The following is a 27,806-nucleotide window of genomic DNA, read 5'->3' as shown; positions in this document are numbered from 1 at the left end:
TGTGTGTGTGTGCGTGTGCGCACGCACGTTCTCTCGCTTACACACACACACACACACACACATGATGAGAGTGGAAATGCTGATGTTGTGTTCAGTTAAGGATGTGGTCTCTTGAAGGTGGTAGATCCTAAGTTCAGTACACACCTGGATTCGCTCTGTACACAGAGCTTCTCTGAAGTCACAGATATCGCAGCCTTGGACAACACAGATAAAGTTGTCTACTCAGTCCACATTCTGTCATGTCTGTTATTGCCTTAGTTGTTGTTTAATTGCTCAGTCGTGTCCAACTCTTTTGTGACCCCATGGACTGTAGCCCACCAGGCTCCTCTGTCCATGGGATTCTCCAGGCAAAAATACTGGAGCGGGTTGCCATTTCCTTCTCCAGGGGACCATCCCAACCCAGGGATCAAACCCGAATCTCCTGCATTGGCAGGTGGTATCTTTACACTGAGCTACTTGGGAAGCCCAGGGGTTGACAGCAAAGAAAGATTTGGGAGCATGGTTAGGAATAGGAGTAGCCTGAGGTTTTCTTGTATTATGGCTCATTTTGTTTTTTAAGCTTGACCCCACAGAACTGAAACATGGCACCAGGAATCCTACTGTGATCTGGGGGACATTTGCTATGGTGACCTTCGCCAAGATGAAATCCAGTCTTTTAGTAGAAAGAATGGAGGTCTTTGGAGTGTGTACAAACCTGAGGTAAATCCCAATTCTGCCTCTCCCTAGCTGTCTGACCTCCAGCAAGATGCATGACCTCTACTGTTTGCAAAATGAGGATTATAATACCTGACCTCAATTCGATGTTGTGAAGGTTAAACACCAAGAGCTGGAGCAGGGTAGATACCCCATCAGAGTTAGCTGCCACGTTTTTCTCTGCCAAGGTACTGTGAGAGCCATCTGCCTTGTGGACACAAAATGGAAAACAGCCATGCTAACCCTGTACTGGCTGACAAGAGGTATCATGTGTGGTACCCATACTCGGAGAAAAATGGTGCTAAGTGTGCTTTTAGTGACCTAGATTGTCTTTTTGCTTCTGTCCCCAATTGAATCATGGGCTGTATTATTTTGCTTAGAAAAAAAAAGGAATGTCAAACATTTTTTACAGGAATATTAGACTCATTCCTCACCAGAAGTCCACACCTCTGGTTTTAGGAAACTCATCTAGTGGCAAAGTTTTGTATCACTGAATATACCCGGTATTAAAGAAAACACCAAAGACAATACCTGTAAGGTAATCCAGACATTCTAGCAATTTCTTCTCTCGGGAAAAATCTAAGGCGAAGGTGTCAAATGTGTCATTGAGGTTGATTTCAGGAATGAGGACCTGGGATGATGCTGTTGCCATGGAGACTCTGTAATTGAAAGAAAACAACTTTTTAGAAATGTCAAGCCAGCTTTTACCATCATTGCACAGGAATGAAAAAAATAAAAGGAAAAGAAATATCGTTAAAAAATAGTGTTTTTGATGTAAGCTCTTATATATAGGATGGATAAATGACAGGGTCCTACTGTATAGCACAGGGAATTGTAGAACATTCAATACTGTGTGATAAACCATAATGGAAGAGAATATGAAAAAATATATATGTGTGTAACTGAGTCACTTTGCTGTACAGCAGAAATAAATACAACATTGTAAATCTGCTATACTTCAATTAAAAATAATTTTTTTAATGTCAAAAACCCCCACAAAAACCAGTGCCATTTTTGTATGTGAGCCTTAAAAAGAATCTCGGAATGGCACAAGCAGCAACACATGCAAATGAGCACAAGCTTCAAGAGAAGGCAGAGGACGTGGGAAAACAGCGGAATGGCTTCCTCCCTTCCTTTTTACTATCGGAAAAAAATTCCCCATGGAGGCGAAAGAATATTCATATTTCACATTGCTGTGTATGTAACTGCCTGTCCCTCGCACATCTAACCCAAGCGAGAAGCACACGGCCCCAGGCATTTCTTCACACATCTGTCTGGGAAACTGTTTGTTCCTTTCAGACCCGACCCTTCTCCACTTCAAAGAGGGATCTCCCAAATTTCAAGCTGCATAAAAGGCAAAGTGAAGATTAAAAAAGAATGTTCCCAGATATTGGATTAGTTTAATCAATGACTAGCCTCTCTCTAAAATAAACATTAAAAAAGGAGTTTTGGTCTGGCTCGTTTTCATTCTCCCTGTCCTCATTTTCTTGCACCATATTCCCAGCAGATGCCATAGAAAATATGTATGAGCTTTCTCACACATTTCCCTGATGGATCCACTGTTTCTCTTCTTCATTAGGGTTGCTAGTTAGACTTCTCATGTATACTCTATAAAGCAAGCTATTGGTATGTATCAATCTCCTGCAATGGACTGTCATGTTGATTGGAAAAGTTGTTATCAATAGCAGACCATTTTGACTCATTAAAGAATGCAAGTGGTCCTTCTAAGAACAGGAAAATTATGGGATGATGTAAACCACTTCTGAGCGCATCAAACTATGTTAGACTCGTAATCTTGTTGATTCTGGTATTTCAGGAAATTAAACAAAACGAAACAACCTTTACCTCGTTACTTATTTTCTAATTAAAGGCACTTACGCTCATGTATACAAGGCCATAAAGCTAGCTGGCAGCAGCCAGGAAGAGAATTCTAGGTTTGTACTCTTCCATTTCATCTGGAAAAATTTCAGCCAGGTTACTCTATGAGGTAGATCTCTTTTTGCATCTCTTAATGGCTCTTAAAGTTTTGGATTTTATAAGGAAATATATCTTGGCTATAAAAATAACATCTGTGGGCATGTCAGTACAATGGAATATTATTCAGTCATAAAAGGGAATGAAATACTGATAGATGCTATGACGTGGACAAACCTTAAAAGTATTATGTTAAGTGAAAGAAGCCAGAGACAAAAGGCCACATCTTGTATGATGCAGTTACATGAAATGTCCATAGTAGACAACTCTGTTGAGACAGAAAGTAAACAGGTGGTTGCCAGGGGTTGGGGGCAAGGGGACAATGGGGAGTGATTACATAATGGGTGTGGGGTTTTCTTTTGGGGTGAGGAAAATCATTTGGAACTTCACAGAGGCAGGAATTGTACAATGTTGTGAATGTACTGAATGCTAATGAACTGTTCACTTTAAAATGGTTAATTTTATGTTATGCAAAATTTACCTTGATTAAAAAAAAGTCAGTCCTGTGAAATGCTCAGAATCCTTAGAAATAAAGTTTCTATCATTGTACTGGCACATATTCAGTGCTACAGAGGGACGGAAGTAGAGGACAATCAACAGTGTCATAACTGAAATGATACTGAGGTCCACAGATCAAAGTTTGAAGAGGCCTAAACCCTGGAAAGAAAAGTTTCAAGTGTTTGAACGAAGATGGAGAATCTAAATTCACCACTGTAGCTTTTCACCAAGAAACAGTGACTAGCAGAGTTGTGTGATTTTATTAGCTAATTATTGTACCCAAGAGAACTGGACTAATTATTATGACAAGTGCTAATTCAGACTCATGGAAAAGGAATGGTTGCTAGGCAATTTTCACACATGGTCAAACTGAACTTAAGAAATGCTTTCCTTACGACCTATTATCACAAAACTCCTTCAAACTCAGATCTTAGGATTAGTCAACAACTATTTACAATGAAGATTGAGTAAGCCCTCCATTTATGTCATTTACTAAAGAACCCAAAATATTTGCATCCATGCAGAAAAATTCAAAGAAATGCTACAGCGCCATTTGAACTCCTCAAATAAAAATTTCAAAGTGAAACCCCAGTTATTTCTGTTTTATGATGTCCAACAGGGAGAAGTGTGCCAAGCTATTATAAAACAAGCACTGAACTTCCTATTGTGCTTCTCTGCTCTTCCCATGTGGCACAGACCTTGTGCACACCAAGTTAGAGGATCTCAAACGCTCTGAACAGATAATCTCGAGCTGGTACTTCCCCTGTCCTATGGCACCAGCTTATGTTCACGTTCATCCAAAATAGATTTCATTGCCAAGTTTCTCCTGGTTCTGTTGTCCAGAAACAATCAACTAAACCATGCTTTAGTCAGGGACGTTGTTGACAATGCCTGCCATCCTTTTTAAAAAATAATTCTGTTTATTTTTTGGCTGTGCTGGGTCTTTGTTGCTATGTGGGCTTTTCTCTAGCTGTGGCGAGCAGCGGCTACTCTCGGTTGCAGTGCACAGGCTTCTCACTGCATGGCTTCTCTTGTTGGGGATCATAGGCTGTAGGGCGGAGCATAGGCTGTAGGGCGGAGCATGGGCTATAGGGCATGTGGGCTTCAGTAGTTGTGGTTCCCAGGCTCTAGGCACAGACTGAGTAGTTGTGGAGCACAGCTAGTTGCCCTGTGGCCTGTTCCCAGACCAGGGATCGAACTTGTGTCTCCTTCATTGGCAGGCAGATTCTTTACCACTGAGCCACCAGGGAATCCCAACACATGCCATCTTGATGGTGGGGACTTGGTAGAGTGGAAACAAAAAGAATGAAAGTTCCTAAGCCTCAGGGGCAAAGACTGACAAAAAGACTCTTGGGAGATGACTGCAGCATTTAACACCTACACATTATTATTATTATTATTATTTTTTGATGGAAGGAAAGATATTTATGTTTGGCTACAATTTCAAATTCTTATCTGGAATGACAGGGGAGTGGAGATCTGCCAAAGTCAACATTATAGGCCATGTTTATTCCCCAAATCCTTGTTGCCCATCTTTTGGCCTTTCAGATAAATTGCCCAAATCCACCAGGGCCCTCAGACTATCCTACTTTCTCAGTTCTGTGCTTTTAGTCATGTCTGTGTGTGTGGAGGGGGGCGGTGGGGGGGAATATGTGTGCACATGCTTATAGGTATGTGTGTGTCAAGCTCTTACCATACTGGAGGAAATAAGGGTATTGCGTCCTACCTTGATGCCTCATAGGGTGGGTTGCACATTACTTCCTCTTCCTATTTTTTTTAATTAATTCATTTGGCTGCACTGAGTCTTAGTTGCAGCATGTGAGATCTTTAAGTTGTGACATGTGGGTTCTAGTTCCCTGACCAGGGATTGAACCTGGGCCCCCTGCATTGAGAACACAGAGTCTTAGCGACTGGGCCATCAAGGAAGTCCCTACCTCCTCTTTGTATTTTGATTCTGATGCCCCTAATCTCCATGACACTCAGTTGCTAGCAGCCACTTGGGGCCAGTGTTGTGGAAGGAATACATGTCTAGAGCTACAGTGCTTACATTTCCGCCAGTCAATGCCAGGGGAAGATTCTCTACCCTGCTCCCTTAATATTGCCCACATTCCTGATCCCTGACAATGGAATTGAAATGGGTCCCTCTCAGGTTGGTGGGCTATGATGCACATCACCATGGGAAAACCTGGTGAGGTCTCATAGTAACAAAATGTGGCTTGCTTTCGTCAACTCAGGATTTCCCAAATGCATTTGACTCTGGAGCCTTGTTTTCACACCAATTAACACCCAATAGAACACATTTCAAAAATCACTCATCAGATACATTCTGATTCTCATGATGAAATGACATCTTTCTGGTAGATGACTGGCATTCTCGGCTTTGTATTTGGGGAAGTTGGTTGGATCCTTGAATTGCCTATGGCGGTGTGGGACAAAGACTTCATCTGATAGAATCTAAGTCCCTCCTAGGGACCAAAGTCAGCCTGGCTCCTCTGTCCATGGGATTCTCCAGGCAAGAATAATGGAGTGGGTTGCCATTCCCTTCTCAAGGGGATCTTCCCGACCCAGGGATCGAACCCACAGTGCCTGTGTCTCCTGCATTGCAGGCATATTCTTTACCTCTGGGCCACCAGGGAAGCCCCTTGATACAGATAATTTGCTGCTAAATGCCTATTATTTCACACCTAATTTTGGTACCTATTTTGTGTATTTTCATTTTTTTCATGTTATGTCATTTTGTTATTCAAGATAGCTTTTAAAATCATTGTATGACCTTTTATTGCATGATAAACTAACTCAACAGTTCTCTTTTTCCTTTTTCTGGGAGATACATACCCCTTGATGAAGAGATTCCATAGTGAACAATACTGTCAGCTGTTGAGTAATCAGGGCTATTGGCCTGTGAAGTGCTTTACTGGGCTTTTGCTCCTTGCTGGTGGAACAGGAGTATCTTGGTCTCTAATATACAATTTATGGAGAAGGCAATGCTCTAATATACAATTTATGGAGAAGGCAATGGCACCCCACTCCAGTACTCTTGCCTGGAAAATCCCATGGACAGAGGAGCCTGGTGGGCTGCAGTCCATGGGGTCGCTAAGAGTTGGACACGACTGAGCGACTTCACTTTCACTTTCAAATGCAATTTTTTTTTTTAAGTAGTAGACCAACTTTGTTAGGCTTAGATTGAGTAAAGAATTTTGCTTATTTAACATAATTTTAGAAAAGTGTACAAAAAACCACTCCAAGAATGATATATTAGCGAGGCTTGAGTATATAGTCCATTATACAATCCATTTGGATCCATTTAGTGAGTGGGAAGGAGAGAAATTAGCATTTGTTGCACATTTACCTTGAGATAGGATCTCAGTTAATATCTTTGTTCAATTATTTCATTTTATCCCTACAGGAACTGTATTCAGTTCAATTCAGTCGCTCAGTCATGTCCAACTCTTTGCGACCCCATGAATCACAGCACGCCAGGCCTCCCTGTCCATCACCAACTCCAGGAGTTCACTCAAACTCACGTCCATCGAGTCAGTGATGCCATCCAGCCATCTCATCCTCTGTCATCCCCTTTTCCTCCCGCCCCCAATCCCTCCCAGCATCAGGGTCTTTTCCAGTGAGTCAACTCTTCACGTCATTTGGCCAAAGTACTGGAGTTTCAGCTTCAGCATCATTCGCTCCAAAGAAATCCCAGGACTGATCTCCTTCAGAATGGACTGGTTGGATCTCCTTGCAGTCCAAGGGACTCTCAAGAGTCTTCTCCAACACCACAGTTCAAAAGCATCAATTCTTCGGCACTCAGCCTTCTTCACAGTCCAACTCTCACATCCATACATGACCACAGGAACTGTATTAGGTAGGAATGAATAATCACCCTGTTTTATAGATGTCTTCATGCATTCATTCAGATCAGGCAGCTTGCTATGTCCTGGGGTCTTCATGGTGAAAACAAGATGACTGGGGCTCTTGCCCACTGGGAGCACATGAGGAAACTGTAAGCATCAGGGAGCAGCCCCAAATGCCAGCTGTCACTGCTGTTGTTGTTCAGTTGCTCAGTCAAGTCCGACTCATTGCAACCCCATGGACTGCAGTACTCTGGGGTTCCCTGTCCTTCACTCAAACTCATGTCTATTGAGTTGATGATACCATCTAACCATCTCATCCTCTACCGCCCCCTTCTGCTCCTGCCCTCAATCTTTGCCAGCATCAGGGTCTTTTTCAGGGGGTTGGCATTACTCCTGAGCAATTAGCATAGAGCCAAGGGCTTGATTCTAAAGCATATGCATCTCTTACAATGTAAAACTTGAGGCTTTCTCCCCTCTTGGGTTTTTTTTTTTTCATGCTTCTGAATTGAAAAATCTTTATGTGGTCTGATTCAGCTTGTAGGCAAACATATGCACTTTAAGTGATGTAAGGATGCAGAAAAGTTGCATCCAATTCTAACTTGAGGAAGGCCTGCAGTATTAAGTTTCCTGTGGCCATTCCACCCTTGACTAGAAGAGTAAAGATGGTTTACAAGTACACAGGTGCCAAAGCCCATGGCAGACAGACAGGAACAGAGCTGTGAAGTCACGTTTTAGAGAAGAATGTTAAGTAATATGAAAACACAAATCCAAGGAACATTATGGAGTATCTACAACACCGAAGACATGTTTATAGGAGTGGCCAGCAATGTTATCACAACTGTGGATAGAGGTAGCTATTAGGAGCCCAGTTTTCTGAGTCAAAAATAGCTCTTGGACAAAGAATCACAGTTAAAAGGTGACAGTGCTAGGATTTGAACCCCGGTTTCCAAATTACAAGGTCAAGGTCATTGCCTTTTTACCATATTCTGGTTGCTGGAAAAGGCGAAGGGCTCAAGAATTGACCAAGAGGATTGACAAATAGAGACAGACAGAGATGGGATGAAGAAACAGAGCGACAAGCTGCTACTGCTGCTAAGTCGCTTCAGTCATGTCCGACTCTGTGCGACCCCATAGATGGCAGCCCACCAGGCTCCCCCGTCCCTGGGATTCTCCAGGCAAGAACACTGGAGGGGGTTGCCATTTCCTTCTCCACTGCATGAAAGTGAAAAGTGAAAGTGAAGTCGCTCAATCGCGTTCGACTCTTAGCGACCCCATGGACTGCAGCCTACCAGGCTCCTCCGTCCATGGGATTTTCCAGGCAAGAGTACTGGAGCGGGGTGCCATTGCCTTCTCCGAGAGCGACAAGGGCTCCTGGCAAATTTTTACAGGTAGTACGCATTCAAACTTGATAGAAGTTTAAACTTTTCATAAGTAGTATGCCAAGTTTCTTATGGATTTAGTGAAGAGTTTTGCTTATTTAACATCATGTTAGAAAAGTGCACATACAATCACACCAAAAATTATGTAGTAGTGAAGCTTGAGAATAGAGTATTGGATTGGTCAATAAGTTCATTTGTGTGTTTCCATAAGCTGTTATGGAATAAGCCACAGGAACTTTCTGGCAAACCCTATATATGGTAAAATTCATTTGTGGAAAGAGCAGTGGGTCACAATTCTATGCTTGACGAGATGGGCCTGTGAGAGGTAGAGTTGAATGGGTCCAGGTATGACCTGCTGGGTCAAAGGGAGATGCCATGTGGGCATCCATGCTCCTGTTGTGTTAGACTTCAAATGCACATCTTCTTCCAGAACATTCTATCTTAACTGTTATGGGGCCATGTTCTCTCTCCTGCTAGCTGAGAATTTATCCATGTTAGACTGGCCCAGATTTTTAAGAAGTGCTGAGAAATGCAACTCATACTAGCCATTTCATCTGGACATTGCACAATTTATAGCTGGAGAAAAGTACTAGTGGATCCCAGTTGGAAACCATGATGTAAGTGTAAATGCTGTCTACTTGAGTGTCCTGGGTACACTGGAGTATTAGTGCTGTTTGCAGTTTTTTAACTTTAGCTTGAATATTTCAGGCACCTGGAGGCAGTCCAGATGAGAGGAGTGGAGACAATTAAACACTTGGAACTGACGAGTCCTGAGGAAAGAAGCTGGCTGCCTTTGGAGGAGGGAGGAGATCATTTTAAGGATATAAAAGGGATGATAACCAGCTGTTATCCACGTTCATTGGCAGAGATAAGTATCTAACCAGTCGCAGAGGAAATCTCAAACAGAAGAAAGAACACAAAGAAACCAGCTGGATACTAGACTAGAGCCATAAAGAGACTATACCCTCCTCGCATTGAAGGGATACTGGAAGCGGAAATACCACTGCTGACCTCTGTGTGGTATTTTGAGCATCAGCACAGTGTGCAATATAAGCAAACCCTCAATAAACTGTAGTTTTTTTTCTCTTTCCCTGAAGAAATTCAGGTCAGAAGATGGTAAGTATTTTTTTGCCCTAGGCCAAGGGCTGGCAAAGTCCAGTGTGTGTGCTAAGTCACTTCAGCTGTGTCCAACTCTCTGCAACATGGAATGTAGCCCACCAGGCTCCTCTGTCCATGGGATTTTCCAGGCAAGAATACTGGAGTGGGTTTCCATGCCCTCCTCCAGGGGATCTTCCCAACCCAGTGATCAAACCCACATTTCCTGCATTGGTAGGCGGGTTCTTTACCACTAAGCGCCACCTGGGAAGCCCTGGCTGAGGGCCATATCTGACCTGCTGCCTGTTTTTGCCAGTAGTCTTATTGCAACACACCATTGCCCGTTCATTTGCATCTATACAAGGCTGCTGGAGACCTATCATGGCTGAGTTGAGTAGTTGTCATGGGGACTAGATAACCTTCATAACTGAACATATTTACTCTGGTCCTTTATAAGCAGAGTTTGCAGAGCCCTGCTGCTGGATAAAGATCAGGAAGAAGGAGCTGTCTGGGGTCTTCCAGGGATAGGCTTCAATTATTGCTTTGGATAAAGGTGAGTTGACTCTTGAAAATTCCACTGAATGAAAAGTCAGTGTCAATGGCATTGGCTGGAGATGTCATGCATTTAGGTGGCATGAGGTGCTTTTCTTGGGCTCCCCAAGAATTGCTATAGGTGTTTGCATCAGTGAAGGCGAGTAATTTTATGCCTATCAAGTATGTGCACTGAAGGCGCAGTGACCCCTGTCAGTTTCACTGCTGAGCTGTCCTTTCAAATCACGTAATGTTTATGTCCCCCACCACAGAATAAAGAAGATTTCCAAAGGAGGTGGTATGAAGTTGACAGTTGGGTCTTCTCTCTTCCACATGAGTTGGTCTTGACCTTTGAGGAGAGGTAAAGCTTCTCAACCAAATAAAAACAGCACTCATAGAGAACAACACCTGGGTGGTTTTTAAAACTAGATAAGCCTTGAGATAGAAGAAAAGATTCCCTTTTATGTTTGGTGTTCATTTTGATTCTTTGTTATCAAGTATATGATAAGATCAGGTCTGAGAGTCACAGTAAATGCAGTTTTGTGCCATCCTAAGCTTTCTTCCCCAGTAAAAGAAGGCAGATTTTATTCTTTCTAACTTGCAAGCTCTTGTTTCAAAGGCCTTGAACTCCCGGCTGATACTGAAAAGGCTTTGACAGGTCAAAGGGAAGCATTTTGAGCTGGAACAAAGCAACTCAAAGCCTCTATTCTCTCTGGTACCCAGCCTTGAAAATGCAAACAAAAGCAAGGCAGGGCAAGGCCAACCAATCACAGTCCAGACACGGGAGCCCAGGCACTGAGAATTTCCCAGTAGCCCCTGCACTCACCTCTCAGTGATATTCTTAGCGGTCTGTAGGAAACGCGCGTGATCATTCTCCTTCAGAGAGTGTTCTGCTTGGGAGATGAGTGATGCCGACCGCTCGATGCACTGTTTGCAGTTTGCAATCTGCTGAGCCAGTTTGCGAAGCCTCATCACCTGGAACAAAAGAGGCATGGAGATGGTTGGTTACCCGGGTGGGCTTGCTTAGTGAAAATGCATTGTGCTGGACTCTCGCAGTGTGCGAGTTCGGTTATGTGCGAGTCATCCTTCACTAAAAGTGCAAAAGGGAGGCAGAGAAAGCTGTGAACCCCAGTCATGGCACTCTTGTCTGAGCTATTCTTTATCTTCTTGGAGAAGTGTCACTAATTTGTTTCAGGAGGAAGCCCTGAATTGCGAATTGCTTCCCTGTTAATGGGGAAAAAAGGTGTTGCCCAGTGTGAGTTAGAGGGTCACTGGGCCTCTTCCCTCAGCTATTCTAACACAATGACTGTAAGATCACAGGGAATCCTGGAACTTTCTCTATCATATGTTTTCAGCCAATGAGAAAATAAAACATCGCTGTAGGTGCAAAACGTGTGGCTTAAGTCAAATCAAAAGTTCTTTGCCATCCATGTAATAAAATGGTGATGTAAACACATTAGATAGTACTATTTCCCACACTATTGCAAACTCATGTGTTAAATTAACAGAAAGGGAGCATTTTTTCCATTGATTAATATTTTTCCTGTTCCACAGATGAGAGAAAGCCAAAAAAAGCACAGCTGGGCCATTTCCCCTCACCGGGAACGTCATTTCCAGGCACTTTGTGCTTGCTTGATAACTAAAACTATTTTGATAAGCAGTTCCCAGTCCGGATAAAAATGCTCATTTGGTTCCAACCTCCATTCCAACTTCTGATTCCGTCTTGCTTGAAAACGACCCTCAAACATAACTGACCATCACCTCAGGGCAGGCTGCAATAAGTCCATGGTAACCCACTTGACCGGCTGCACTGGTGTTTGGAGTGTGCTGGGAGATGAAGCCCTCTGGCCAGAAGCCAGGGGAAAATGAGAGTGCTAATTGGAACAGCAGTGCACCCTGTGTGCGCGGGGGCCCCCCGCCCCCCCCAGCTCAAGTCTACACTGCCTGGGACAGGTCTTGGCCGGCTTTCTGATCATTCTGGAATGGAAAACAGCCTGGGGTGAAAGGGTAGGGAGGAGGCCAGTTCATCTGTCTTGCAGACAAGGCTGGCTCGGGTTCCCTCCAGAATTCCTGCTAACTCCAAGAAATTCCTCCTTTCTCCAAGTCATCATTATCATCCCCGTGCAAGTCTAATCGAAGTAAAGGAAGGAAGGAGATGTCAGAACTCAAGGCCTCTGAGGACTGTCCAATTTCAGCTCTGTTGTACGAGAGCAGACAAAGGAAATGAATGCTGAACTGCGAGGCGGCAGCCACAAGATTGCAGGCAAGAGTGAGATTCTTGAAAGTCAAGGGTTAGAGAAATGAAGTGTCAAAACTCTGGGGCATAGAGTATGTTATCTTAAGCCCGGTAAAAGATTTACCACATTATATATAATTACAGTGACCATCACTGCCGATTAACTGTGTTTGTTAGTTGAATAAAATGACACTTATCGTACACCAAATAGAATTTAGCTTCTAACAGCGTTATATCCAGAGGTAAAGCTCAGAAAGGCATCGAGTCCAATTCAAGATGTTGGAACACATCCAGAAGAAATTGTCAGAGGAAGGAATACTTAATCACAAGTTACATGGTAGAACTGAAGGTATTTAGTATAATTCTAACAGCAAGAAAACAAATAAGGTCCAAGTATTCCTTTTGAATAACTTCATGTCTTTTCAGTATACGTTGTAGTGATCACACAGACTACAAATGGAAAAATGCTTGACCTGCACTTTCTTCTTTAAAAAAAAAAAACAAACACAAAATTCTGTCATGATGCTGGAAATTCAAAGTGACATAAGAAGAAAAGGAAAAAGGTCCTAAATCATGCATAAGTTGAATTCAAGCCAAAATGAGAGCCGCCTTAGAAAATATACAAATGTTTTACAGAAGACAACTTGGTTTAATTTTAATTTTACTCTGTGTAGAATTCCATCTGATAGACCAGACCGGAGCTTTATAAGCCTGGTGTGCACAAGAATCAGTTGGGGATCTCTTAAAGAAAACCTGTAAATGTCTGGGCCAACATTTCAAAATCCTAGGTGAGGAGTTTTAATTGGCGGGCTGTGGGAATCTGCATTTTAACAAGCAATAATGTTTTTTGATCTGCAGGTGATGAATCACCAGAATGGATGGGATTAGCATTTAAAAAAACTAAATGAAAGAGGAGAGGAGAAAAGACAGTAGCAGAGTGCATTCCTTGTAGAAAGGGTAAGTTGGGTTTGGTAAAACTTACTTCTCTATGTGTCCGTGTGTCAGTGCTGGGTTTGATGTATTTTTTACTGTGAGTTTCAGTAAAAAAGAAAGAAAAAAGAAAAGAAAACCACTTTCCTAAGTTAGTTCACGAACTATGGTCTATGGACCATATCCAGCACAAAACTTGTTTGTGTAAATAAAGTTTTATTGGCACAGGGCCACATGCATGTGTTTATGAATCATTTATGGCTGCTTTCACACTATACCATTTCTCACTATACCAGCAGTGAGCAGTAATGACAGAGCCTACAGGTCACAATTGAAAATATTTATTATACCTGGCCCTTTACAAAGTTTGCTGACCTAAATGATTCTAATCAGATGGCCATGATTTGGATCACATTATAATGAAGCACTGTCCTACATGGTACCATACTTCAGGATCAGACACTGAGTATTTAGCAAAATACGAATGCCTTCATTAGAAAACACCTTTTAAAATATATTAAATTTTTTTTTCCAAGTTGTCAGTGTTCTTTATTCCTTGGGGAAGTGTGACTGAATGTTGTAATTTGTGGCGTTCACTTCCACAGTCATCATGGAAATACTTTCTTTGTTGGAATCTCCTTTTACTGGGGATATAGGCCTATTTATATCAATTTACTTGCTGTTTATTTTACCTTACAAATGCTTTTTAAAGTGGCCCTTTATTTTTCTTTATATTTTAAGTGCTTTTATTATCTACATAGGGTTCTCACCCCAAAATTGTTTGGTCCAAACCATTGAGTCTCAATTAACAGAAGTATCTTAACTGACAATAAGGACTGTACTGAGCATTTTTATAAGGCTATACAAAAGCCCTGACATGGACTCCAGGGTAATTACCAGCAATTTTGGAGACTCAGAGCACATAAAAGTAGTGATGAGAAGGGACCCCCTTTTGTTTTTAGCTGCAGCTTTCTCAGATATGTGTCTGAACATAAATAGTTTGCTTAACCTGGAGTCTGATGTCAGCTTTTCATGTGTTGATGTGTGGATGTGAAATTTATCCCCTACTGCTGAAGAAATAAGCCAGCTCTTTCTTGGGGAGTCTCAGAGCTTGAGACTCTTCATCAGTATAAGTATAAAGGTTGTTGAGCTATTATTTCTAAGAAGGCGCAATGGTCTGAGGGAAGGAATTACCAGTCTGTGCTAATGGGTAACAGCATCATCTGATTGGCAGCCTTCCCCAGCCCCTCCCAGCCCCCCCCCACCCCCACTGTGGTTGGAGGATATGCAGTGAGTTTGTTTTCTCTGGGTCTAGGGCATTATGACTGGCACTAAATACAGAGGCAAAGTCAAGAGGTGGGTCAGATTAACCTTTGTGGGCTCCATGATTCTGCTTTAGCTCCTCACTTCTGAGTGCTGGTCCGAGTGCTTCTCTGGATTGCATTTCTTCAGACTTCCCACCCTGGACACCCTCACTGGGCCCCAAGCCCATACTTGGAGATGCTGGGCAGGGAGTTGGCATGCATGCTCATCTTTTCTTTAAAATGTCTCTCTGACACCCAATTCCCTGGCCAGGGACTTAGTCACTGTGAATTCCCAGGTTAGGGATGAACTAGTCCTTGGTCATGTGTCAAGGTAGTAACTCAATGGGAAGCTGAACTGGGCCTTCATCTTTCTTCTGAGATCACATCCCTGGGCAAACATGCATTTTTAAGAAGGGATATACCTCAAAAGTACAATTTTTCAAGTCATATGACCAATGTTGCCATACATAGCACCAGCGTTAGCAAATGTCAGTGTTTTCATCATATTAGCATAGGATTTTTCAGAAGGCAGTAAAATATTATTGACGACATTGAAGCCGTTGAACGTCCCTCCCTAATTCATGTCTCTCTCTAGAGGAAAACACACTTCTGATGACTCCCAAACATGCTAATATATGTTTGCCTCAATAGTGTATGCAATTTTTTGTAGTTCATCAAACTGTATATAATATTTCTTATTCTCTATGAATCATTATAAACTTTGCTTCTCTTTCTGTGACTCGTCCATGTAAATATGTATCACCCCCAGTTCATTGCTTTTAATTTCTGAAGACTGTTCCATGGTATAAATACACAAGTTCAGTTCAGTCACTCAGTTGTGACCAACGCTTTGCAACCCCATGGACTGCAGCACACCAGGCCTCCCTGTCCATCACCAACTCCCAGAGCTTGCTCAAACTCATGTCCATCGAGTCATGAGTGATGCCATCCAACCATCTCATCCTCTGTCACCCCCTTCTCCTCCTGCCCTCAATCTTGCCCAGCATCAAGGTCTTTTCCAATGAGTCAGTTCTTCGTATCAGGTGGCCAAAGTACTGGCGCTTCAGCATCAGTCCTTCCAATGAATATTCAGGACTGATTTCCTTTAGGATTGACTGCTTTGATCTCCTTGCTGTCCATGGGACTCTTAAGAGTCTTCTCCAACACCACAGTTCAAAAGCATCTGTTCTTTGATGCTCAGCCCTCTTTATGGTCCAGCTTTCACATGCATACATGATTACTGGAAAAACCTGGTATTCCCATCTCTGTAAGAATTTTTCAGTTTGTTGTGATCCACACAGTCAAAGGCTTTAGTATAGTCAATAAAGCAGAAGTAGATGTTTTTCTGGAATTCTCTTGCTTTTTCTATAATCCATTGGATGTTGGCAATTTGATCTCTGGTTCCTCTGCCTTTTCTAAAACCAGCTTGAACATCTGAAAGTTCTCAGTTCACATACTGTTGAAGACTGGCTTGGAGAATTTTGAGTATTACTTTGCTAGCGTGTGAGGTGAATGCAGTTGTGCGGTAGTTTGAACATTCTTTGGCATTGCCTTTCTTTGGGATTAGAATGAAAACTGACCTTTTCCAGTCCTGTGACCACTGCTGGGTTTTCCAAATTTGTTGGCATATTGAGTGCAGCACTTTTACAACATCATCTTTTAGGACTTGAAATAGCTCAGCTGGAGTTCCACCACCTCCCCCAGCTTTGTTCATAGTGATGCTTCCTAAGGCCCACTTGACTTCAGACTCCAGGATGTCTGGCTCTAGGTGAGTGATCACACCATTGTGTTTATCTGAGTCACGACTATCTTTTTTATATAGTTCTTCTGTGTATTCTTGCCACCTCTTCTTAATATCTTCTGCTTCTGTTAGGTCCATATCATTTCTGTCCTTTATCGAGCCCATATTTTCATGAAATATTCCCTTGGTATCTTTAATATTCTTGAAGAGATCTCTAGTTTTTCCCATTCTGTTGTTTTCTTCTGTTTCTTTGCATTGATCACTTATAAGTTCGTTGTCATAAAACAGCTTTACTGAGATACAGTTAATATAGAAGAAACTGCACATATTTTAAGTACAAATCAGATTAGTTTTCAAATATGTGTAAACACATGAAAGAGTCCCCATTTTCAAGGTAATGAATATATATATATATATATATATATATATATGTATCATACCCCCAATTCTCTTCCTGCACCTTTGTCATTTATCCTGCCCACCCCTCTGTCACTCATACTTAAGCATTCACTGATTTGTTTTCTGCCACTGTAGCTAATTAGAAAGAGTTGTTTCTGGAATTCTGTATGAATATACTCATGCAGTATATACTATTTTCTGTCTGGCTTTTTTCACTCATGATTCATGTCGTCACATGGGCTTCCTTGCTCAATAGCATTGTATGGAAATGCCACTAATCATTTCTGTATTCATCTATGGCTAGCCTTTGGGTCATTTGCAGTCAAGGGCTATTGTTGTTGTTTAGTCATTAAGCTGCATTTGACTCTTGCAACGCCATGGACTGTAGCCTACCAGGCTCCTCTGTCCTTGGGATTTCCCAGGCAAGAATGCTGGGGTGGTTTGCCATTTCCTTCCCTACGGAATCTTCCTAAACAAGGGATCTCCTACATCTCCTACATTGGCAGGTGGATTCTTCACCACTAATGCCACCTGGAAAGCTATTACCCTTAATATTATCATGAAAATTCATGTCCAAGTTTTATATACACATCTGCTTTCATTTTTCTTGGTAAACACCTAAAATGGCTGGCTGGAAGGGTACGTGTATATTTAACTACTGAAGAAACTGTCAAACAGTTTTCTAAAATACAGTTTCCATTCTTAGAACCGTGTGTGAGTTACAGTTAATCCACATTCTTACCAGCACTTGGGATAGTCCATCTTTTTAATTCAACCATCCTAACAGGTAAGTAGTTGTATCTCACTGAAGTTTTACTTTGCATTTCCTTAATGACTTAATGATTTTGACCATCTTTTCATGTGCTTATTTGCCATCCTGATACCTTCTTTGGTAAAGTAGCTATTCAGATCTTTTATCTGTTTTGGTGAAGGGGTCATCTATTTCCCTAATCATGAGTTTTGAAAATCTGTTATATATTCCAGATACACGTACTTGGTTAAATAAATCATTTATAAGTATTTTTTCCTAATGTGTGGTTTGTCTTTACACTCACTTAAGAGTGCCTTGAGAAGTTACTTTTGATAATATAAAATGTATAATTATCTCTTTAGTTTGTAAATATTTTTTTGTTTGTTTTTGCCACTGTATATAATCTTGGGCCAACCCAAGGTCACTAAGATTTCCTCCTGTGTTTTCTCTTCTAGAGTCTTCATAGTTTTTACATTTAAGTATATGACCCATGTATATTTAATTTTTGTATGTAGTGTGAAGTACAGATCAAGTTACCTATTCTTATGTGTAGAGTCTCCCCCTGTGGAGGCTGAAACTCAGCTTCCAAAATTGCCTGAGTTTTCTTTGTAACTTCAGTGTAGATATTTTCCCCTCCAAAACTTCTAATTTGTTGTTTTTATATCTATTGTTTCTTATTTCCTATCTCCCTTTTTGTGGTTTCACAACTTTCTGCTCTTCTAAGATAGAAGTTATTCCTCTATGGATCTCTTTGAACATCTAAATATTTTCCCATCAAATTCCTTTCATCTGAGGTGAGAAAACGTCTTCGTTGATTTTGTTGGGGGTGTTTTAGAAATTCAAGATGTCTTTATATGCTTTGGAATTGTGGTTTTCAAAGGGCAGCAGTCATTCGTAAGTTTTTTCCTCCCTCACTCACCTGGCTTAGCCTACCCTATCTGTCTTAGTCACCCTCACCTCATCCTTGGGGGTCCTCATGCAGGAATCCTGTATTATCTCTGCATTGCTGAGGCTCTCGCATTTTGTGTAGGCATCAGAAACAGCAAGTGCAGAGCCAGGCTCCAGCCCAACCGACTTGCTCCAGACTCCCAGGCCTGAAGTTTGCCAAAAGCTCTGACCCAAGGTGGAGGCTGGCAAGAAACTTTTGTCGGTCCCTTTCAGTGAGCTGAGAAGCGTATCTCGTTTGGGGCCCAGCCATGTGTCTCTTTGCTTTTCTCTTTTACTACGTTCTGGATCACAGACACATTCAGGGCAGAGTGGGTACACCAGAGCATGAAGCCCATGTATCATCATGGCGGGAACTTGGGGACACCCTTTCGCTACTTTGATCTAGTTTATGAGAGTAACCCTCATGCTGGGGAGGTAAGTAAGGGAAAGGAGGACCTGCTGGCCAGGAGGTTGTGGTGGAGTCATTGCAGGCTGAGTAAGGGCCCCCAAAGATGCCCACATCCTAATCCCAGGAGTTTAAAAAAAATGTGACCTTACATGTTCCTTTACACAGGCGTCTTGGCAGATGTGACTAGATTCAGAATCTGGAGCTGGGGGAAAATTATCCTGGATTATCTGGGTGATCCCAATGTAATTATAAGGGTCCTGATGAGAGAGAACCAGGAGAGTCTGTGCCAGAGAAAAGAGATCTGAGGCGGGAAGTAATGCTCAGAGTGATGTGATGAAGAAATCATCAGCCAAGGAATGCTGGCATCTCCTGTAAGCCAGAAAAGAAATGAATTCCGCTGTGCACCTTCAGAAAGAAACAGCACTGCTGAAATATTGGCAGGAGCCTAGTTGTGACTGGTTTTAGACTTCTGACCTCCAGAAGGTCAGATAATAAATCTGTGTTGTGTTAAGCCACTAAGTGTGTGGTAATTTGTTTGAGCAGCAATAAGGAAGTAATGTGTATTAAGAGCTGATCCCTGCATATGACCATGTAAGGGCAAACAAACTGCCTTCCATATGCATATTAATAATTAATTACAATTGTTTTCAGGCTCTCATGTGTCTGAGAACCTGGAAGATGTCATGTATTAAGAAATATACACATGGTGCCTGATGATGGAAGAGGACACAGATCTGATACAGATTCCAGACTGACAGTATAATTTCTATGTGGGGTAAGTAATTGTTTAACACATCTCAGTCCATCCTTGGCCAGGGAATAATTTTTGTAAAAAAGCTTCATTTTGTACAGGAGTATAGCCGATCAACAATGTTGTGATAATTTCAGATGAACAGCAAAGGGACGGACTCAGCCATACATGTACATGTATCCATTCTCCCCCAAACTCCCCTCCCATCCAGGCTGCCACATGACATTGGGCAGAGTTCCCTGTGCTTTTCAGCAGGTCCTTGTTGGTTATCCATTTTAAATATAGCAGACTGTACATGTCCATGCCAAACTATCTCTTCAAGTCAGAGAATAATTTTATATTAATTTGATAATCCACTGGAACAGCTTCAAGACTTATTTGATTTGACTAACTTTTGTGATCATCATCACAATGTACATGTATAAATGTTTTTCATTCTACATAGACAAAGCAGTCTAAAACATTATACAATGAGAAATACCTTTCAAATTTTGTAGAAAACCGAAGAGCATAGACTTTTTTTTGGTAATCTCTATATACTACTTAATTCTTGCCAGTTGGATTTAATTATACATATTTCCTTATAGTTATGAGCACTAATAAGAGAAATTCAAGAATTGATTTGATCGTGAACAAACTTTTTTATTTTTAAATATTTACAAAATTGTCTTGAAGGTGGCAGAGAAATGGGATAAAGTGGATCAAAAATCTCAATACAAATATGACTACTTTAAAAATAGAATAAAGTGATTCTAGAGTTATCAACATTTTGAAATATTTTGAATAAGATGGGCATAAAGAATATAACTTAAACTGGTGAATTGCTTTTTGAATATAGGGCACTGTAAAACCATGGGAATTTCAGGCATATAAACATTAGAAAAGAAATACTATTAATAGATCCACAAAGGGGTTTATGATACAATGCAATGACAGGAGTTTTGCCACCATGAAATGACACCTGTCTGAATTCCCTCGGGGGCATGAGAAAGCACTTCATAATTTCTGTAGATAAAGACTGACTTATTTAAACATTTATTTAGTGCTGTGTTAAGTGCTGGGATACAGCAGTAAATGTAAAATGAACTCTTCTCTATGAAACCCACCTTCTCCCAGAGAAGAGAGACAGAAAATTGGGGCTCTAATATACCAGAGCTCCAGGCTGTGCCCTGGAGTTGGGTCATGGAGCAGCCTTTGCATTGCAGGTGTGTTCAGGAGACCATCACACAAAGAAAGGGTGGAGCAAAAACTGGCCCATGAAGGGGCTTTGACCTACATCCTAAAGACTTAAAGAGTACAACCACAGAAAATACAGAAAAAGGAGGCATTCAGTATTTCTTAAGCTATTGGCATGCATGGGAGTATATTTTCTCCAGGTAGAGAATTTGAAACCTTCTGCCCTAGAAATCGTACCTTTCCTTCTTTGATCTTGGTTCCAATGATTTGTCGTCTTTGCTGAATGATCTCTATAAGAAGATCACATTCCTCCATCAATTTGGCTTCTTGACGTGATGCATTGACCTATGGGATAGATAAAATGGTGAGCATTAATTTACTGTTTGTTTTCCATTAAATGCTCCTTTTTAAGATGTAGACTAGTAAATTTCTATTAATTGCTGGAAAGATACTTTATTTAAAAATTTATTGAGGAAAAGTTGCTGTACAATCGTATATAAGTTAGGCGTACAATATAGTGAGTCACAATTTTTAAAGGTTATACTCCATATCTAGTTATTATTAAATACTGGCTATTTTCCCTGTGTTATACAATATATCCTTGTAGCTTATCTATTTTATACATAGTAGTGTATACCTCCTGGGTTGGGAAGATCCCCTGGAGAAGGAAATGACTACCCACTCCAGTATTGTTGCCTGGAGAATCCCATTGACAGAGGAGCCTGGTGGGCTACAGTCCACAGGGTCACAAAGAGTCCGACACAAGTGAGTGAGTAACACACTTTCACAGTTTATACCTCTTAATCCCCTACTACGTCTTCCCTCTCTCCACTGGTAACCACTAGTTTGTTCTCTAAATCTGTGATAAAAAGATGTTTTCAATGTTAACTCTTCTTCCAATTATGCAGGGATGGCAAATATAAGACTTACATGTCTACTCCCTACCTTGCATCCTTGGAAAACATTTATTAGCCATCTCTTTTTGCTAAGCCATGCCCAATCTCAGGATCATTCTTAACACATCAAGTATGTAGCTATTACCAATTAATTGAAAATTGATATTTGCAATTCCTGTTTTTATATTTTGAAGGGAAGTGCAGTTTGAAGCTACTAAACAAAAGTTAAACTAACACTGTTCTTTTATGGAGGATAGATTATGAACAATATCTTTTGGACACATTTTCCAAAAGCAAGCTAGCAAGGTGGCATCACATTTATTTAACTTGTCTTTTATATACAGATGCAAACTTTGTGTTTAGTCACTATGAAAACATCAAAAAGGAAAAGGATGGTTGAATATTTTATAAATCTTACGACATAATTTTAAATGTTATCTCTGGAAATCTGGGGATCTACCATGAAAGCCTGCCATTCTGCTGGCAAGGTCGATCATTGTCAAATGGCTTGCATTTGAAGTTTGTAAGGCTCACTGTATGCAAGAAAGGGTTAACATTAGCTCATTCTTGGCAACTGGGCTTGGGAAATACTGTGCACATGCTGTGTCTTCCACCTTATGATGATTCTGAAATGTTACTCATAGAGACCCAAAAACCACAGCTGTGGGAGATGGAGATAGGACAGGCCTGAATTTTATGATTTTAACACAGCACAGGAGAAGTGGCTATGCTGTTATAAAGAATGCCAATAGACAATTGATGATTCCAGTATAAGTCAGGGTCAGGGAGGAGACAGGGCCCAGACATGTATCCCTTTTGATTGGGCATACTTTATTTAACTAGAGTAGTTTCAATCTCTATGAGTAAGATAAACTGAAAGTGGGGTCAGGAGTTCTTGTCATTCCTTTTGACTTCATACTGAATTTAATAACCAACAACAACTGAGCTGTGAAAAGGATGGCAGTCTATTGAAACCATGGACCCATTATGATGGAGAAAGTGAAATTTGTGGAAAATAGCACCTTACACTTGAAAAATATCTCCTGGCATGACCCCTAAGAGCTAAGCTGTATTTGAACATGGACATACAATCAAGGTAAATCGGACCAAAGGCAAGCTTCTTGTAGGGATCTTTGGGTGTTGTATGACATGAGGCATCTATTCCAGGTACCTGGAGCCATATTTAACACGGAATAGACATTCAAAAACTATTTGTTCAATGAATAGATAGTGAAAATGACCTTCCAACAAGAGGCAAGGTAACATGTAATCAGGCAATCAGGTAACAATGTAATCAGGTATCCTGGTATACTGCAAGTAGGTAATATGTGGGTATTGAATGTGTTGGTTTCCCAAGACTGTATAGACACAGAAGTATGTCATCATGATTCTTTTCAGGGGGAAGGTATTGATTTTCCTTATAGCCTTATTGAAATATTCTTTGTTATCATAAAATTCACCCATTTAAAGTGTACAGTTTGTGGGTTTGAGTGTACTCAGAGTTTCAGAATCTTCATCACAATCTAATTTTAGAAAATGTTCCACACCCCCTAAAGAATTCCATACCCATTTGCAGTAACTCCATCTTCTGAATACCTACCCTATTTGAGGGCATAGGTGACCACTAGTCTATGATCTGTCTCTTTATGCATTTGCCTGTTCTCTGCATTTCATATAAATGGAATCAAACACTATATGATCCTTTTTGGTCTGGCTGATTTCACTTAGCATAATGTTTTCAAGATTGCTCCGTGTCATACCATGTGTCAGTACTTCATTCCTTTTCATGCCAAATATTATTACAGAAGTAATACACCACATTTTGTTTATCCGTCCTCTAGTAGATGGACATTTGGGTTGCTTCTATTTTTTGGTTACTTAGAAACAGTATCACTGTGAACATTCATGTATAAATTTCTGTGTGCACATATGTATTCGTTCTTCTTGAGTATAGAAGAATTGCTGGGTCACACGTCAACTCTGTGTTTAACTTTTTGAAGAACTGCCAAACTGGTTTCCAAAGGGGCCGCATCATTTTAGATTCCAAGAACAAGTATGTGAGGCTTCCAGTTTCTCAACATCCTTGTCAACACTTGACACTGTCTGTCTTTTCTGTTTTATTCATCATAGTGGGTGTGGAGTAGCATCTTATTGTGGTTTTGAGTTGCATTCCCTGATGGCTAAAGTTGTTGACCATCTTTTCATGTGCTTATGGAACATTTGTGTACCTAATTCAGAGATGACTATTCAGATCTTTTGTGCCTTTTGTAATTGGGCCATTTACCTTATATAGTTAAATTCTATGATTTCTTTATATATTTTGGGTACTCAGTCCCTTATTAGCTATGTGCTTAGCAAATTTTTCTCCCATTCTGTAGGCTGCTTTTCATTTTCTTGATGGTAACATTAGAAGCACAAAAAATTTTAATTTTGATGACATCTAAGTGATCTACTGTTCTATTGTCACTTGTGTTTTTGGTATCATAGCTAAGAAACCTAATCCAAGGTTGTGAAGATGTATGCCTCTGTTTTCCTCTGCAAGTTTTATCTCTTACATATATAGCTGTGAGCCATTTTAAAATAAGTTTTATGTATGGTGAGAAATAGGGGTCCAACTTTATCCTTTTATTTCTGGATATCCAGTTGCTAAAGCACAAAAGAAAATTCTTTCCTCCACTGCAGTACCTTAGCACCTGGTCAAAAATCAATTGCTATATTGTGAGGTCCTTAGGTTTTGACATTACTGCTAACATATTCTCTGCTTAAAGATTTTTTTTCCAGTTTTGACTAAACCTAGTGAGACCATCAGAGAAGGAAATGGCAACCCACTCCAGTGTTCTTGCCTGGAGAATCCCAGGGACGGGGGAGCCTGGTGGGCTGCCGTCTATGGGGTCGCACAGAGTTGGACATGACTGAAGCGACTTAGCAGCAGCAGCGAGACCATGCTAGTCACTCTCAAGCAGGTACCATGAAGTGTGGTATGGAGTACAAGCTCTTCTCATGGGATGATTTTGAGAAAGTCAAGGAGTATCTCTGTTTCTAAGTTTCTGTATGTTGTAAAATGAAGTGAATATTGCCTGAGTAGGATCATTGTGGTAAATACAATACCACAATATATGAGGAATCATATATGAGGAAATAACTTACATTACGAAGCCATAGACACATGTGAGGCAGTACTGTCTGCATCAAGAAGCAGTTTTGCTAAGAGACTATGATACAGTTTACGATCTATGTCACTCTCAAAATCATTGCAATTTGGGCTACTCTATGGTAGGAAAAGTGTGACGTTTCCAAATTTTTATAACACTACCAATTTTCCATTCCAACAGGTACAATAAAGTGAGTTGAATGCTATCCTATATTTCTAAACTCTTTCCACTACAAAGAAGTTTTCCACAGTAGTGCAGTTTGATGTGTTAAAATGTTCAAAAATGCTAAAGATTTGATTGGACTTCATTTTTATATAGGCTATTAAATCAAATATAGCAGGGTGTATGGGTTGCCTGCAGTGTGTGCAGGTGTTTCTAGATCTTGGTTTTGGTTTGGAAGCTGGCCGCTCCTGGTTATGATTTTACATTTTATGTCTGCTTCTGAAACCTGTGCAACATCACAGGAAAAGAAATGCAAATCAAAACCACAATGAGATACCACCTCAAAGGGGTAAGAATGGCCATCAACAAAAAATCTACACAAAATACTGTTGGCAGGCATGTCAACTGGGACAGACTCTTGAATAAATAAAGCACTGTTAAGAAAATAAAGTACTTATTAGTAAATTGGGGTTCAATTGAATTAAATTGGAGGAGAAATAAAAAGTATTTGAAATCAGCTTGTGCTACTGCAGAGAGGCAACCAGAACACTTGATTATGGAAACTCCTTAGCTCTCTTTAGAACACTATATGTGTCAGAGCTATTAAGTAACCAAGTAAGTCTCCTAAGCTTTCCTTAGCACTGATTCATTACCTCTTTTTAGAACAATACATGTGTCACAGTAAGGAACAAAGTCTCCTTAGCTCTCCTTAGAATACTATGTGTCAGAGTAAGTAAGTAACTCTCCTTAGCTTGCTTTAGAACACTGTATGTGTCAAAGTAAGTAAGTAGGTCAGAGTCCTTAGCTGCCTTAGCTCTCCTTAGAACACTATACCTGTCAGAATAAGTAAGTAACTAAGTAAGTCTTAGCTCTCCTTCCCACACTATGTTTCAGAGTACCCAAGTCTCTTTAGCTCGTCTTAGCACACAATATGTGAAGGAAAGTTGCATGGCTCAAAATAGCCGGGATTTAAAACTCCCCTCTGGGTCCTCCCCACCATTCTATGCAAAACAAAGAACTCTGTCACCCGAAGTTAAAAAAATGGACATTAAGGTTGATCACGCCCAGCTCCCAGCCGGTCCAGCCTCTGGCTGATCTCCAGAATTCCTTGCCCCAGCCGTTTAAGAGATAACTACAGACCTTGGAGAAGAAGAACAGGGCCCCTTAAGACAGTAGATTTCCACATATATGCCTATATAGACTTACTCTTTTCTTGGGTTAGTGTAGCTGCTCACTAATCTGACTGCTGCCCCTTCTCGCCTCATTAAAGGTGATCTGTTGCTGTAAAGTGCTGGTCTCATTATTTTTCTGAACCTCACCTTCTCTAACTCCCTTACCATACAATGTGTGTCAGAGAAACTAAGTGAGTCCTTAGCTCTTCTTAAAACACTGTATGTGTCAGAGAAAGTAAGTAACTAAGTCAGTCTCCTTAGCACACTATATGTGTCAGGGTAGGTAAGTAAGTCTCCTTAGCTGTATTAGAATACTCTATGGGTCAGAGTAAGTAAGTAAGTAGTTAAGAGAAGGAAATGGCAACCCACTCCAGTGTTCTTGCCTGGAAAATCCCAGGGACAGGGGAGCCTGGTGGGCTGCTGTCTATGGGGTCGCACAGAGTTGGACACGACTGAAGTAATTTAGCAGCAGCACATTATGTGTCAGAATATGTAGGACTCCTTAGAACACTATATGTGTCAGAGTACCTAAGTAAGTCTCTTTAGCCCACGTTAGCTCTACATAGAATGCTATATGTGTCAGAGTAAATAAGTCTCCTTAGCTCTCCTTACCTTTCCTTAGAACACTATGTGTCAGAGTAATTAAGTAAGTAGGCAAGTCTTCATAGCACATCATATGTCCAAGGAAGTAAGTATATAAGGATGACTGTGTATCTCTGATTAGCTCTCCTGAGCCCTCCTTACAACAGTATCCATCAGAGAAAGATTACTTACATTCTCTGACACATATAGTGTTTTAAGAAGAGCTAAGAACTCAGTTTCTCTGACACACATTGTAGGGTAAGGGAGTTAGAGAAGGCGAGGTTCAGAACAGTATGAAAAAGCAAAATGAGGGGATACTAAAAGAGGAACTCCCCAGGTCGGTAGGTGCCCAATATGCTACTGGAGATCAGTGGAGAAATAACTCCAGAAACAATGAAGGGATGGAGCCAAAGAAAAAAACAACACCCAGCTGTGGATGTGACTGGTGATAGAAGCAAGATCCGATGCTCTAAACAGCAATATTGCATAGGAACCTGGAATGTTAGGTCCATGAATCAAGGCAAATTGGAAGCAGTCAAACAGGAGATGGCAAGAGTGAACGTTAACATTCTAGGAATCAGTGAACTAAAATGGACTGGAATGGGTGAATTTAACTCAGATGACCATTATATCTACTACTGTGGGCAGGAATCCCTTAGAAGAAATGGAGCAGGCATCGTGGTCAACAAAAGAGTCTGAAATGAAGTACTTGGATGCAATCTCAAAAACGACAGAATGATCTCTGTTCATTTCCAAGGCAAACCATTCAATATCACAGAAATCCAAGTCTACGCCCCAACCAGTAACGCTGAAGAAGCTGAAGTTGAACGGTTCTATGAAGACCTATAAGACCTTTTAGAACTAACACCCAAAAAAGATGTCCTTTTCATTATAGAGGACTGCAAAAGTAGGAAGTTAAGAAACACCTGGGGTAACAGGCAACTTTGGCCTTGGAATACAGAATGAAGCAGGGCAAAGGCTAATACAGTTTTGCCAAGAGAACACACTGGTCATAGCACACACTGTCTTCCAACAACACAAGAGGAGACTCTACACATGGACATCACCAGGTGGTCAACACCGAAATCAGACTGATTATATTCTCTGCAGCCAAAGATGGAAAAGCTCTATACAGTCAGCAAAAACAAGACCGGGAGCTGACTGTGGCTCAGATCATGAACTCCTTATTGCCAAACTCAG

The 27,806-nt window shown here is 40.9% G+C and overlaps 1 protein-coding gene and 1 long non-coding RNA gene across 6 annotated transcripts in view; one reads left to right on the top strand and one right to left on the bottom strand.

Annotated features, from left to right (window-relative positions):
* MID1 (midline 1) overlaps nt 1-27,806 on the bottom strand; it is a 789,406-nt gene that overhangs the window by 31,110 nt on the left and 730,490 nt on the right. For all 5 annotated transcript variants that reach the window (XM_025276522.3, XM_025276517.3, XM_025276520.3 and 2 more), the window contains exons 4-6: nt 20,880-20,987; nt 10,845-10,993; nt 1,225-1,352 (exon numbers count right to left, since the gene is read on the bottom strand). In XM_025276522.3, the coding sequence (XP_025132307.2) occupies nt 1,225-1,352; nt 10,845-10,993; nt 20,880-20,987 (385 nt within the window). The remainder of the gene's footprint in view (nt 1-1,224; nt 1,353-10,844; nt 10,994-20,879; nt 20,988-27,806) is intronic.
* On the top strand, nt 9,936-19,492 carry LOC112582188. Its single transcript, XR_003106749.2, has 3 exons — nt 9,936-10,040; nt 13,113-13,211; nt 19,367-19,492. It is a non-coding gene; the product is annotated as an uncharacterized LOC112582188 (long non-coding RNA).

This window comes from Bubalus bubalis, chromosome X (assembly GCF_019923935.1).
Source record: "Bubalus bubalis isolate 160015118507 breed Murrah chromosome X, NDDB_SH_1, whole genome shotgun sequence".
Taxonomy (NCBI): Eukaryota; Metazoa; Chordata; class Mammalia; order Artiodactyla; family Bovidae; genus Bubalus; species Bubalus bubalis.
The sequence above is the reverse complement of the archived record's forward strand: the minus strand, read 5'-3'. Positions and strand labels throughout refer to the sequence as shown.